At 37.8% G+C, this 13,971-nt stretch overlaps 1 protein-coding gene across 2 annotated transcripts in view; it reads left to right on the top strand.

Annotated features, from left to right (window-relative positions):
* The window catches only part of SLC22A16 (solute carrier family 22 member 16), a 37,534-nt gene extending 29,762 nt beyond the window's left edge, over nucleotides 1-7,772 (top strand). For both annotated transcript variants that reach the window (XM_069851708.1, XM_069851709.1), the window contains exon 8: nucleotides 4,967-7,772. In XM_069851708.1, the coding sequence (XP_069707809.1) occupies nucleotides 4,967-5,179 (213 nt within the window). In that variant the 3' untranslated portion in view covers nucleotides 5,180-7,772. The remainder of the gene's footprint in view (nucleotides 1-4,966) is intronic.
* Nucleotides 7,773-13,971: the final 6,199 nt, after the last annotated feature.

Below are 13,971 nucleotides of genomic sequence, written 5' to 3'. Positions count from 1 at the left end.
TTTATTTTGAAAAGGAAATTAAATGTACCATTCTCATTCTAAATATAAAGTCTCAAAGATTAGTTGCTTTATATTGTTAAAACTCTGCAATTAAGGCAATAGGGAGACTGAGTCACTGAAATCTTCTGAAATGTTTTTACGATGAAAGACATAAAAATACTTATGCTCTGAATCTGAGTTTAAAAGTGTTAAAAGAAAATCAAGAAAAACATACTTTTTCTGTCATGTAGCATTTAGGGAGTGTCTTAGTCCATACTTCTTTACTCTGCAGTCCTAACAGTTCTTGACCATGCTCCTGATTTATTCTTACCCATTTTTCAAAGGCATAGTTCTTGTAATTCTTGGAATTCACCATGGGTGGCTTTTTTTCCATTTCTTTCTATATGTTTTTTGGTTTCTATTTCTATTTTTCATGCTTTCCTTGGGAGATTGCATCTTTGGAATAGCCTTCCAAAATATCAAGAATGTATTTTGCTTGCTATACTTGGTCTTCACAGTTGTCCCAAAGCTCCCTTCGTGCATTTTTCATTTGCGAGAACTGAACAAAACAATTAATGGGATAGAAAAAGAGAAGCAAATGATATATATATGAGGTTCATGGTGACTTTGGCAAGAAACAGAACCTGGGATTCATTAAGCACATCGTATTTGTAGGTGAATCCAGATCTAATGCTACCATTACATTTGTCTTCTACCACCAGCTGCCTCAAGAACAAAGAAGTAGGACCATTCCTTCATAGACTTTGGGCATTTTATCTGTATTTTGTAGCCTTAGATCAATTTTTGACAAAATATTTAATGTATTTCACAGATGAGTGACACTTCATAACATTTCCATTATGAGACATTTACTGCTTAGGAATCTTGCAGCTATTCAATCTCTTTTTTTTTCTTCTGAAGGATAATTTTTGCCTATATTTGCAAAAACATGAAGGATTACAAAGTTTATATTAAGGCTTTAAGCAGAGAACTTGCTATTAACAATTTTAAAATGGTTTCAACTCTTTCAAAACCCTTTAGAATTCACTGTAACTACCACAGCAATGTTATATGTAGATTATACATGTCAGAAGGTGAAAGCATAACAGGATATGTCTTTAACCTACATCCTTACTCTAATTTTCTTTATTACCCTGGATTTCCCTGAAAAAAAATAGTACTGTGTCCTTCGGGTTTTGCGGCTATAAAATCTTCAATTATAAATGCTAGAAACTGGCTTCAGAGAATCCTTGGGAATTTGTTTCATTATTTAAATTAATTAATTTCATTTGTTTTGGATAAAAGTTAAGAGGATGAAGCATATCACAGATTAACTTATTCCCTCAAACTCCTAAAAAATGCCTTTCTTAATAATGGCCCAATACGAACCAAGATATCATCCCAGGAAAGGCAAAGAAACCTTTGCACAGCAGAGTGGTCATGGGAGAACATGCATTTTCTCTTGTCAATGTTTTGCTTTTACTGCCTGAGATAAGCTTTATCTGTGCAGAAGTGCTGCAGTTAAACTACAGATAGGGAATGCTCAAACATGCTGGAGAGCAGTTCAAATAGCAGTATAAACAGAGGAATTATTTCAGGTATGAACAACTCTCAGGGTACAAAAAGTATACAGAGTATTTGTAGAGTTGTGTAGTTGTTCACAGAGCATATATTTTCTTTATTAGCTCCTATTATAAAACATTGGTCAGTTTATTAAATAGGCTTGTCTTGAGTTGGCACTTAGCATGCCAAGTTTCAGGTAATGTAAGTGTTTTGGAATGAAAGCGAGATGAAGTGGATAACATTTGTAAGTAAACTGATATACATCATGTTGATCTATTGTATATACACCACACATTGTCAAGCAGTTACTACTGCTATTTGTTTGACAATCTGCCTGTCCCATACAGTTATGCCACCTGTGAGTAATGCAAGCATCTCATTTGAATGCTTATAAATCTTTAATAACTTGCCAAGTATGCTTTTCATGTGGCAACTTTCTAGAAATCTTTGTTAAAACAGTAAAGCAACTGTTCCACGTATAACCTGTTTCTGTTTCTCAGCTGTTAAGAATTATGTTACACTTGCCCTTTAACAGGCTTGATTTTTCTCTCAGATAAACCATAAATTATAAATTAAAATAAAGCCTCCACTGAGGTCAGTAAAGTTAAATGAGTGCAAATCCTAATAGTAGTGAATTTTCAGGACAAAATACAACCTTTTTTACTGAAGTAAGAATTTTGTAAATAAGATCACATTTTAGATTGGTTCAGAGCCATTACATGAAGCTATAAATATAAATAGCAAAATAGAATAAGCATCTGTTCTCAGAAGCAGTATTATTTTGTAGGGATATTTAATTCAAATTATCTTTTGCTTTCAACTGAATGTATTAAGACCTGGTCTTAGACCACTGTGAAATTAAAATTGTTGCTCCATGTAGGGAGGAAGACATGAAAAATGGTGATAAGTCTTTTTTTGAAGTTATCTATGGTAGCTGTTAGAAGCTGCTGGCTGTACTGAAGTGTGGGGAATACTTCTAGACTTTGACTGAACAGAAGTCAGAGTTCGAATTAAGACCCTGAAAAAGCAATTAATTTAAGCAGGTACTCCTGTCAAATTAACTTCAATGGTGCTTAAACAGACTTAAATAATTTGGACAATAGTACACTTCAATCCATAAGCATTTAACTCGTGGACTATATCAGAAGAACATTTCTGATGCTGAACTATATATGTAATAAAGTATCTAAATGCAAAATGTACACACTTGTTATGAGCAAGCAAACAGCTAAATTATGTCAGATGCCTCATGAAGAAGTTTGCCAAGATAGGAATGCAAAAGACTTGCTTGGACTAATTTTGAGTGACTTTGTCAGTAAGTGTGGTTGCTGCCCCTGAAGAGGCAGATAACATTTGAGAAGTCATTTCGTTAATATGCTGTGACTTAATTGTTTCATATTCTGTCATGACCTTTGTAGGGTCAGGGAGAAGGGAAACACACTGAATTAGTCAGTGTGCAGCAGCTTTGACATTGAAAAAAGAAAACTAACACGTGATGGAATAGACTTAAGAGAGCTGAGATGAAAAGGTGGTGTGTACGCTTACAGAATAGAGAGAGCTTGCAGAGGAATGAGATGTAGGTTCATGAGGAAGGAAAACATGAGAAGAATGCAAAGTGTCTAAAAGACTAACTGGAACAGAGAAGACACATATTCAAAGCACACAGTGTTGTTTTAACCTTGTTCTATTGGACATCAGTTGTGACCATGCTCTTATAAACTCCAAATATATGGGTATCCATAAGATTCAATATCCTTAACAGCCCTCAGTAACCTCAAACAGAAACTTATGACAGCTTAAAGGATGTGCATAAGAGAGGTTAACATGGAACAGCTGCCATGGGCTGCTATGGGTCAATTCATCCTGTCTTACCGTGGCAGAAAATCATATTTTAATAGTGGAGAAGAGTTTTGATATTCTGAGTTTAATATTTTGGAATATATTTTTAAATATCACCCATGCCACATATATACATGCCTGCAAGGATTTCCCTTAGTTTGTCACTCAGTGCCATTTCCTCTAGTCACTTGACTGCAAGGAATTTATTTTTTTAATTTCTTATGGTAAGAGCGTGACTATTTTATTTTTTACTGTAGTTTGTAGTATTGAACAGTATTTTGCTAGCCTCTATGCAAGTGCAAAAGAGGAGTATATGCAACAGTGTGAATTCTGCTTCTCAAAGGGTGCTTGAGTGGAGGGAGGAAAGCAGAGCAGCAAACTGCATTTGCATTAAAATAGCACCACTCTTGGAGAATTCAAATTTTAAAGCATCTTTCTGATGTAGGGTAGCGGGCCAGTTCTTGTCTCAAGCTCTATGCCTCAAATGGTCTCTCTCACACTTAGGAAGAAAGTATTAAAAAAGACAGAGCTGAGAATCAGCAACAGGGCAAGATAAGGATTATACAGTATCTAAGTGCACAGTCATAAAATGGAAAAACTCTGACATCAGGTACAATGTATCCTGTGGAAGCATTTCTATCGAGAGATTTGAGTCATTTATAATGTGGCTTTGGAAGAATGTCAGGATTTTAATGCTGTTCTGTACTTCAGAGAAGGAAAATGTGAATTGTTTTCACTGAACAAGGCACAGAAATGAAGGAAAAGGAAAGAAACTCCTGGAGACTGTGTGTGCTTCTGCAGCTCCCCACATAATCCTGCTCCTTGCACCACTCATGCCAAAGTTAAGCTGTTGTTACAGAGCTGTGTACACTGTGGACAAAACCAAGATGTGATCCCAGTGCAAATGTCAGCAGATGCCCACACCCCTAACACATCTCTGCTGCTGTAGTTTAGTAAAATATTCCTCTTGGGACCCAGATTCACTACCTGCTGAAGTGCTTTCCTGAGCAGGGATGTACACGATGTACACTTTTGTGGCTCCAGGCCAACAATCCATACTGAGAATTCTGATCTGGCAGTGTGCAGGAGGAAGAGGCATAATACACAATATTGTATAATATTCTATATTCTGTCTGTGTGCAGGAGGTACAGGGTGAATTGGTTCAGGAGCTGGAGTGCAAATTGAGATTACAGGTGGTAGTGAAATTGTAGCTTTATGAACATGGATGTAAAAATAAACATGTACAATCCTAGAATCAGTTTTAAAATGCATATCTGATTGATAGTAAAAATACTAAATGAAGATGTATGTATTCTGTTTTCTCAAACGGAATTATTCCTGCTTGCATGTATTGATCACTCATGGAACAAAACACTTAACTTGTTCTTCTTTATTTCTGCTGCATTATCTTTCATTTATGCCAGAAAAAGTTAGATCTTTTATACAGTCAATATTTAGGACATGATCTTTTCTTGACATTACAGTTCCTTGTGCTTTATTTTAAATGTACGTTCAAGCAAGATCAAAGATATGCATAACTTGAAAAGCATTTCTACCTTTACAGCTACTGTTTATTTCTTCTAGTTGCTTGTTGGAATCATGGCTCTTCTGAGTGGAATATTAACAATAATGCTTCCAGAAACACTGGGAAAACCATTGACTAATACTTTGGCGGAAGCTACAGAAATGGGAAGAAACAAGAAAAGCTGTTCAGGAAAGACTCCTCCAGCACACAGTGGTGCAGCTTTAGAAAAGATAGAGATGTTCGGTCAAGAAACAGTTGGCACCGAGAAATAAAGCAACAGCAAATGGCTGTTCCAAATTTTAATAATTATATAATTTCTAATATATTTTTATTCCAGGAATGTGACTCTTCCATGACATCTGTGCCTTTTAATTTGTATCTGGTCTTGCCTTTTCAACACAGCAAGTATATGAAACCTTTTTTTACATGACTGAGGTACTGCAGAAAATTTGCTAGGACTTCTAAATCCCTTGTCAGACTTACTCAGGCTTTAGAAAATCTATCTGACTTACTGGAACCAGTCAAAATGATTACTCTTAATGTTGCACGTATGTAAAAAATATACTAATACTTTCCTTCACATTTTCTGCATTAGATTTGTAAACCCACCATGAAGTGCCTCATCTGCTCTTGTCCTGTTGCAGCTGACGGTTACAGGCTTGAGACTTCAAAACATGATAAATTCAAATATTTCTAATTCAAGAGATAAGCCTTAACATTGCATCATTCTTGCAATAATTTCAGTGTCTAACTACTTTATTCTTTTTTGTCAAATTTTCTACTAGAAAAGGTGCCATTGATAACAAAGGAAACGATTCTGTTAAACAGCTTCTGACTGAAAAAATAATACTAAGTTTGCAAAGTGTGCAAACAGTTTGTATACTATTCATTCTGTTGAATGGCAAATATGTTTTCATTAGTGGTTTAGAAAAAATTGTTCACTGGATCTACTGCTGCCTTAGTAACTTCTTTTTAGTTTAGGTAAAACTAAAATGTCTCATGCCTTTGAAAGTCATATTCATTCCAGACCATTATTTCAGTGCTCCCCTTCTCACTTCCTTCAGCTCAGATCTAGCATTAGATTCTTCACAAATTTCAAGAGCTACACCAGCAGCTTTGCCAAATGCCTCCATCAAGACTTTCTCAGTTCTCAGTGGAGCAGAATAAGTGACAAAGGGGTCTTATACAGTCTCTTTGCAAAGAGATGGATATATCCTTTAATTAATGTTTAGTAGACATGGCATCTGCACACTAGTTTTCCCATAAATCTGTCTGCAGCTAATTTTTAATTTATACCACACAAGATCAGTTAGAAAAATGTGATTTAAAAGATGTTAACTTGGGGACACTGATCAACAGAAGAGTTACCAGTTACTCTAGTAGTTTTAATCAGAGTCTGTAAATGTCCTGCTCTTGTTACACAAGTGTGCATCAGCACTTACTTGCTGTGCAGTGATTGTGCCGTATGACTGTGGACCACAGAAAACAGATAGATAGAAACATATCATTCTAGCTGCTACTTTTATGGCTTCCTGTTCCACCTGCCCTTTTTGGTTTACCTCCAGACCTGGAGGGCTCTTCCTGACCTGAGGATCTGTATCCTCTTCACTTCCCTTCCCTTGATTTGAGGTGGGTGCACATGGAGCTTCTGTGTCTTGGGGTTCAGGCAGCCGTTTTTTGCCTGGGCTGCAGCAATCCTGTCATGCCTGGTTTGAAATCAGCTTTTTTCTCATCTTAGGCACCTACTCTGATGCTAGCTGGTACAATCTCATCAAAACAAGTCTTCCTTGTTTACTTCTTTCTCATGTACCCCAAAATAAGATATCTATATTGCTGTAGGTAAATATTCTATATGCTGTAAAGCTTGATCACATTTTTCAATTATACCGGTGCAGCCATATTAGTTTCAGTGATTTCTGAAGCCAGAATAAAGGTTTATATCCCCTTATAAAAGATTTTTTTTTTTTTCACTGCGCTACCCCAGAGTGATAAGTAGCATTTTAGTAGTTCTGGTATTAGGACAGAATCATATCGTATATGAGGGCTAACATGCTTTGAAGCAGCGAAACTCAGTAAGTTTAAGTTCGGGGAATTTCTGTTTGATAGTTACATGGGAAGTAGAAAGGGATCTTTATGCTCCCTTCAGTTTGATGAGTGTTCCAGTATTTGCAGCGAAAACCTCTGAAGAGAACTGCATAGAAGACTATGGCTTCTGTCCAGATGTATTAGTTCAGCAAAAGCATGTGCTTAAACTTACCCGTGTGAGTAATCCCATCATTATTCAGCCAATGACTTGGATCATATTTTGATGACAGAAGATAGGATTACTCATGCGCTGAGGCTTTTTGTTTTGCTCAGGAGCAGAGCTGGTATTCTTCCACTGCTTTCAGATCCCTTTCCACTTCCCAGAGCAGAACAACTCTCCTTATCTGCAAGATCTGCTGCCAAACTCTGCATGCCTTGCCTTAAACAAGGGATATAACCACGCGAAGAAAAAAAAATACAAGAAAATATCATGCAATACACTTAACAAGGAATTGAACTGGTACTGTCTGACACGGCAACCGCCCTCTGAGCACCCCTCTGCCCCCCCCAGCTCCAAGTAACTGCATTATTTTAGGGTTCTTTCACACTGATACTCCTTCTTTTATCAGTACAGGGTCCTATCTTAAACTCCTTAGTCTTGGGTGCTGGAGACAATACAGTCTATTTCTAATAAGGTACTAAAGAACAATTAAAATTACTTTTTCTACTTCCTTACCGGCCAAATAACTGATTTGGGGGTTGCCCTACTAAGAACAGTCAATGTATATTATGTGTTCCTTGGACTTGAGGGATTCAGGACTTGGTCATCTGTCATCAGTATACATACGGTAAATAAAAGAAAAAGAAAAAACTTAAATGTACAATGATAGTGAGCAACCCTTACAGGCTAAAATGTAATGATGATTCTAAAGTACAGTGTAGCTTAATGTCTTTTAAAGCCAGTTCCCTCTGTCACTGAAGTCAGCTGGTGTTCGGTGTTTGATTCAAGTAACACATGAATTTCCCCGAACTAATTGTATTACTTTTTTTATCTTGAAATACAAAGTTTATTGGTCTACAGGTACACCTTTTGTGATTTTATGCATGAATAGCTTAGAGGATACCTTGGGGTATTGTATTCTTTAACCTGAAGAAGAATATCACTGTAAAAAAGCATATGGCATGTGTCTGTACGTTTCCAGCATTTCTGTTTGCTTGTTTTTTCTATATGAACAAAAATATGTTTAACACTAGTCATACATTATAAATAGACAGGGTGAGTTGATTTATTTCTCTTAAATATTCCTAGATAATCTAAATCCTCTTGCAAGAGAGCACTGTCTTTAAGAACAAATGCTTCTGATCCTGGGGGGCATATTTTCCTCTTGCTGCTCATAAAAGCAATTCCTTTTCATAGTTTCTTATCTGAGTTCTTAAATTATGTTTGTATTTGTCATCCCTATCCTAGTGCAAATTTATTGTGCTAATCAATGTCTCTGAGTTACACAATAGTTTTATAAGATACTGGATCAGATTACTTATCTGTCTTAACTGGTGGTCACTATTGCATAATTACAAATGTTTTTGTCCTAAATTTGATATCATATTTTGTTAGACAGTCTTGCAGCTTGTTAAGGACATACTTTCTGAGTATAAATATAGCAATGAGAGCAATTATCATTAGTTTAATGATAACTGAGAAAAAAATAGTAAATATGTTGATATTTTGAATTTATATTTTAAAACAGATGTATTTCTACTTTAATAACTGACTTTAATGTCTTTGTGCAAGCAAATTTCTATAGTTTAAATATCTATGTAAAGAAAAAAGTTATTCTAACTATATGCGCTCTGTGTCAATGCTTTGTTTGGTACCCTGAATGTCTGAACAAGGGAGTGAATCCTGCCTGAAGGCTGAGGGCTTTTATGTAATGGTTCTGTGGAAACAGGAGATGGTCTGACATCCCAGCTCTGCCCAGAATATAGCATTCTCCTGTATATTTCACAGCTTATTTTTACCGACTTCTTATGTGCAGTCACTTAGGAAGCCTCCATGGCATTAGGCTCAGCAACATGCAAGGTCTGAGAGTGCCTTTTGCAAGGGCTTACAAGATGCAAGTCACTTGTGCCATAGAGGCGTGATGCTAGAAAGGTCATAAAAAGGAGGGTCTGAATTCACCCTGTATGCTTGTATAAACATACCTTTTATGATGCTTGTTTAAATCCCACAACAGATTCATAAGGGGCAAATTAAACTCAAAGATTACGAAGAGAGAGAGAGAGAGGAGTGCTGACAAAAGAATAAGGTTATTTTATCAGGAAAATTTCTAGTAAATGCAGTAGAGCATTGTTATATGTCTCATGAAGAAAGATTAGAGTACAGCTAAGTGCTGGTAACCTCGTAATTTTGTACAAGATGCTGTATCAGGTGTGCATTTTGGTAACATGAGGGACATCTGTACTCATGGGAAGGAGTTTGTATGCCTAGAATGTGTGGGTCTAGTACAATATATATTAATGGGGGGTTTAATGTATATTTAGTATCTAAAACTACGTGTGTGTATAAACACACATTATTTAATCTTTACCCCTTCATGTAATTTAATGAACTCCTATCACCAGCTCTCAGTTTGGTACATGCTCCCTTGTAGGAGCTGGGCTGGTGCTTTGGCATTCCATGGAGATCCCATGGTTCAGGCTGGCAGGTATCAGATGTGTGTCTTTTCCCTGTTTGTGTTTGCTGGTGTAAACCAAGGTTTGGGTAATGCGTTAAGTGGTGACTGTGATAAAATGTGCATTAAAAACGTGACATATTTTGTGCTTGCAGGAATGATTCCCTGTTGGTTTTAGTCATATAAGTGAGCTAGGAGCAGTAGTGCCTCAGACATATTCAGCAGTGACAAAAATAGCTGCAGATACTGTAGAATGGGTATGAATTGGTCAAAAAAGAGAGCAGTGATTATAAGAATGACAATATAACTTCTAACCTATTGCTGTTCAGTGAATGTGAAATCTAACTGTAGCTTCCTGATACAGGAGCTGGACTAGGCAGACAGAGCAAGGAAAATGAGAATTACAGCAATATGTTACAGTCCTATTCTTTGTGATTGTCCCCTTAACCCTTCTCAGAAACCTATTTATTTCCCACTTCCTTTAAATCTCTAATTAGTGCAAATTACTTAATTTTCCATGCTTGTTTCATGCTTTCTGATCAAGTTACATTCATCACTTAGCTTCATTGTTCACATTTTAATGGCTTTATACATTCTTGCCAGGTGGTTTAGGTTGCTTCCTGAAGGTAACCATACTGAATGGGTTTGTTACAGAAATGTTATACAAGAGATGAAAAACATTAAGACCAGCTCACCAAAAGTCTATTCAAATGTTTGTTTGATAAAGGTGACAGATTTGAATCATCTCTGATGCTGATTTCAAGAACACTCGAGTTCAGTCAGGCTGACAAAAATCAAGCCTAAAAAGTATATACCTCAAATGGGGATGTATTCTGTTCTTTTTAATAGGACTGATATATTAAAATTATTATTATATTAAAACAGAGATGTTTGTATACAAAACCAGCTCTTTTAAAGAAATTTCTATACCAGGTTTATGAATAATCAGAATGGGGAATATCTCATTTTGTAACTAGTTAGATCTTCTCTTTCTGCATTCATGTCTAACACACATAAAGGCTTGGATACTGCTCAGGTGTTTGAGCCAGATGAGAAGGATCCAGCCATGGAGTGCTCACAGGCATCTAGTTATTAACATTGCCTCATAATATTTTGTGGGGAGAAAAACTGACTTGCACAGGAATAAGAACAAAACAGCACCGAGGGGTGATCCTTGTGAAGATGCTCTCCAAGGCTTCGTTGCCAGTGATGACAATGAAAAGCAGTTTTGACTGAGGTGATCGGGAACACAGCAAAAGAACCAGGGACAAATAGGAAATCCCTGAGTAAGTATTTTCACAAAGCTTTTCAATAGGCAGTATTGCTGGTTTCTTCCTCATATTGACAGAATTTCCCCCAGAAGTAAGTAAATAACACAGGAAAACAATAAAATGAGAAGTAACATAACCTCTTTGCTGAAATATACCTTGCCATTGATGTTTGACTTGATATTTGAACTGGTTAAAGAAATGGAAGAGTGTGTCATTCATAAGAGCAGAACACTGATCTTATGAATATACATATTATACAATATACAATAGATACAATATAATATGAATATACAATATACATACATATATGAATATACAATATAAAATGAATATACAATATAAATTGTATAAAAGAGGTCATTTCTGCTTATTGTTCTTGCTCTTTTCAAGAAAGTACACAAAGCAAAGGGAATTCTAAGGTAAAGGAAAACACTTCTTGGGAACTGCTTGAGCCAGGTTGATGGTGTGCTGGAATGCCATTGCTGGTCATTGTTCAGAAACAAAGTAGATCAAGACTGTGTTTTTTGCCAGAAGCCTGGCACATGCTTCCCAAGTGATCAATTCATGACTTGCAGTAAGTCAAAGGATACAATAGCCACTGTCATGGAATTTGTCAGGAGCATTCTTGAAATACAAACAGGTGAATGTTGCACTTGAAATGCTATTTAGCTGATTCGTTAGTTCAAAATTACATACCTTGCACGATGCACAGAATAATATAGACACACAAACATCCAGGGAGTCTTCAGCAGCTGGGCTGTTATGCAAAGTCTCTTGTCCCTTGTACTTTTTCTCATCTTTCCTGAGATAGCACCAACATCTGTAGCAAAAAACTTCTCATATCTTGAAGGCCTCAACACAGAATGTGTTCTTAGTTTAATCGAGACTCTGGGAGTTAGCCCAAAGAGGGTCTATTTTAGTGAAGAGTAGAAGTAATGAAAAGCAATGGCAGCAATAAGGACTTGAAATTGCTTCCCCTGATAGATGCTTGCATGGATAAACAAACATTTGTGGTGGAAAGTCACACATCTAGATTACTTTGAAAGAGGTGACAAAGCTCTTTCTTCATCCTAAAATGTGGCAAAGCATAGTATGTTCACCCTTCCAAAATAATTTAACCCATAGAAATGTAAGAGTTTCTGAGTGAAAATATTCTGAGAGTTTGTATTGCAAACCAACATGCATTTCCTGATTCTCATTCTCAGAAAAAGACACACCGGGAATTCCCTGAAACATTCAGCCTTGCATAAACATCCATCACAGAAAATTACGGTCCAAATCATTCAAATCTGGCAAAGTTACAGGCAATGAGAAATAGAATCTCAAGAGGAGAAATAGCAAGTAATTTTCATCTTAATCACTTACTCACTGTGACCTCTGTTTATATTTGAAGGAGAGGTTTCCATATCTGAAAGGCTCCTCTCCAAAGCTATTACAGATATTCTTCAATGACTTAAAGTAGTGTATGTTTTTACAATCAATATACCAAGCCTATCAACAATTTCATTTCTAAACAACAAAACCTTCATTCCTTTGCTTCCTTCCCTGTCTAATTCAATACTGTGTTTTCACACCTTCTCAAAAAATTCAGAAAAATCCAGCCATACTATAATTTTGGCAGAATTATTCTTCGTTCCACTCACCATTAAAGGAAAAAAAAAAACATTAAGAATTATGCATCTAAAAAGGTTAGTGACTGTGTATGTCTGATATATCATGTCTTGCACTTAATAACACAGCTAAACTGGGAGGTGAGAACAGCTGATTGTGTGCTGTGCGCACTGTTGCTGTATGTGCAGTGTCCTTTGGATGGCTGCTGCATTTAAATGGCTATGAAGAAAAGGTGCCTGCTTGGAAGACTAACAGCAAAAGCTGGAGGGGAATGGACTATATACACTGCCCTGCTAAGGTTGTTTGTGGGGATAATGTTAGCCAAAATATTCTGCCAATCTGCCCCCAGACAAATGCCCTGGAGCTGAGAATCCCTGGTATATGATTTCATCCTAGTGATATTGCAGACAGGTTTGGTTTTGACAATCTTTCTGATGCAAAAAGGTTAATACAAACTGTCCTGCCTGGCTGTGCTTATCAGGCTTCTGCGGGTTAGCAGGGACTGGTTCCTCACTGACCTGTATGACTGCAATACCCTGGCCCACACAGCGTTATTGCCACCCTGACCTCTAGCACCATCGCTCGAACACCATGGCAATATTAAGGCAACTTCAGAAATATTCATAACCTAACTAATTCATAGAATCACCAGGATGGAAAAGACCTCTTCGATCATCAAGTCCAACCATTCCTATCAACCACTAAATTGTGTCCCCACGCACCTCATTCACCCATCTTTTAAACATCTCCAGGGAAGGTGACTCAACCACCTCCCTGGGCAGCCTCTGCCAGTGCCCAATGACCCTTTCTGTGAAAAATTTTTTCCTAATGTCCAGCCAGAACCTCCCCTGGCGGAGCTTGAGGCCATTCCCTCTTGTCCTGTCCCCTGTCACTTGGGAGAAGAGGCCAGCACCCTCCTCTCTACAACCTCCTTTCAGGTAGTTGTAGAGAGCAATGAGGTCTCCCCTCAGCCTCCTCTTCTCCAGGCTAAACAACCCCAGCTCTCTCAGCCGCTCCTCGTAAGACTTGTTCTCCAGCCCCTTCACCAGCTTCGTTGCTCTTCTCTGGACTCGCTCCAGAGCCTCAACATCCTTCTTGTGGTGAGGGGCCCAGAACTGAACACAGTACTCGAGGAGCGGTCTCACCAGTGCCGAGTCCAGAGGGAGAATAACCTCCCTGGACCTGCTGGTCACGTCGTTTCTGATACAAGCCAAGATGCCACTGGCCTTCTTGGCCACCTGGGCACACTGCTGGCTCATGTTCAGTCGCTGTCAACCAACACCCCCAGGTCCCTCTCCTCCAGGCAGCTTTCTAGACAGACTTCTCCTAGTCTGTAGCACTGCACAGGGTTGTTGTGCCCCAAGTGCAGGACCCGGCACTTGGCCTTGTTAAACCTCATGCCATTGGACTCTGCCCAGCGGTCCAGCCTGTTCAGATCCCTTTGCAGAGCCTCCCGACCCTCCAACAGATCGACACTTCCACCCA

Source organism: Phaenicophaeus curvirostris, chromosome 2 (assembly GCF_032191515.1).
Source record: "Phaenicophaeus curvirostris isolate KB17595 chromosome 2, BPBGC_Pcur_1.0, whole genome shotgun sequence".
NCBI lineage: Eukaryota > Metazoa > Chordata > Aves > Cuculiformes > Cuculidae > Phaenicophaeus > Phaenicophaeus curvirostris.
This window is presented reverse-complemented; position numbering and strand designations above follow the sequence as displayed.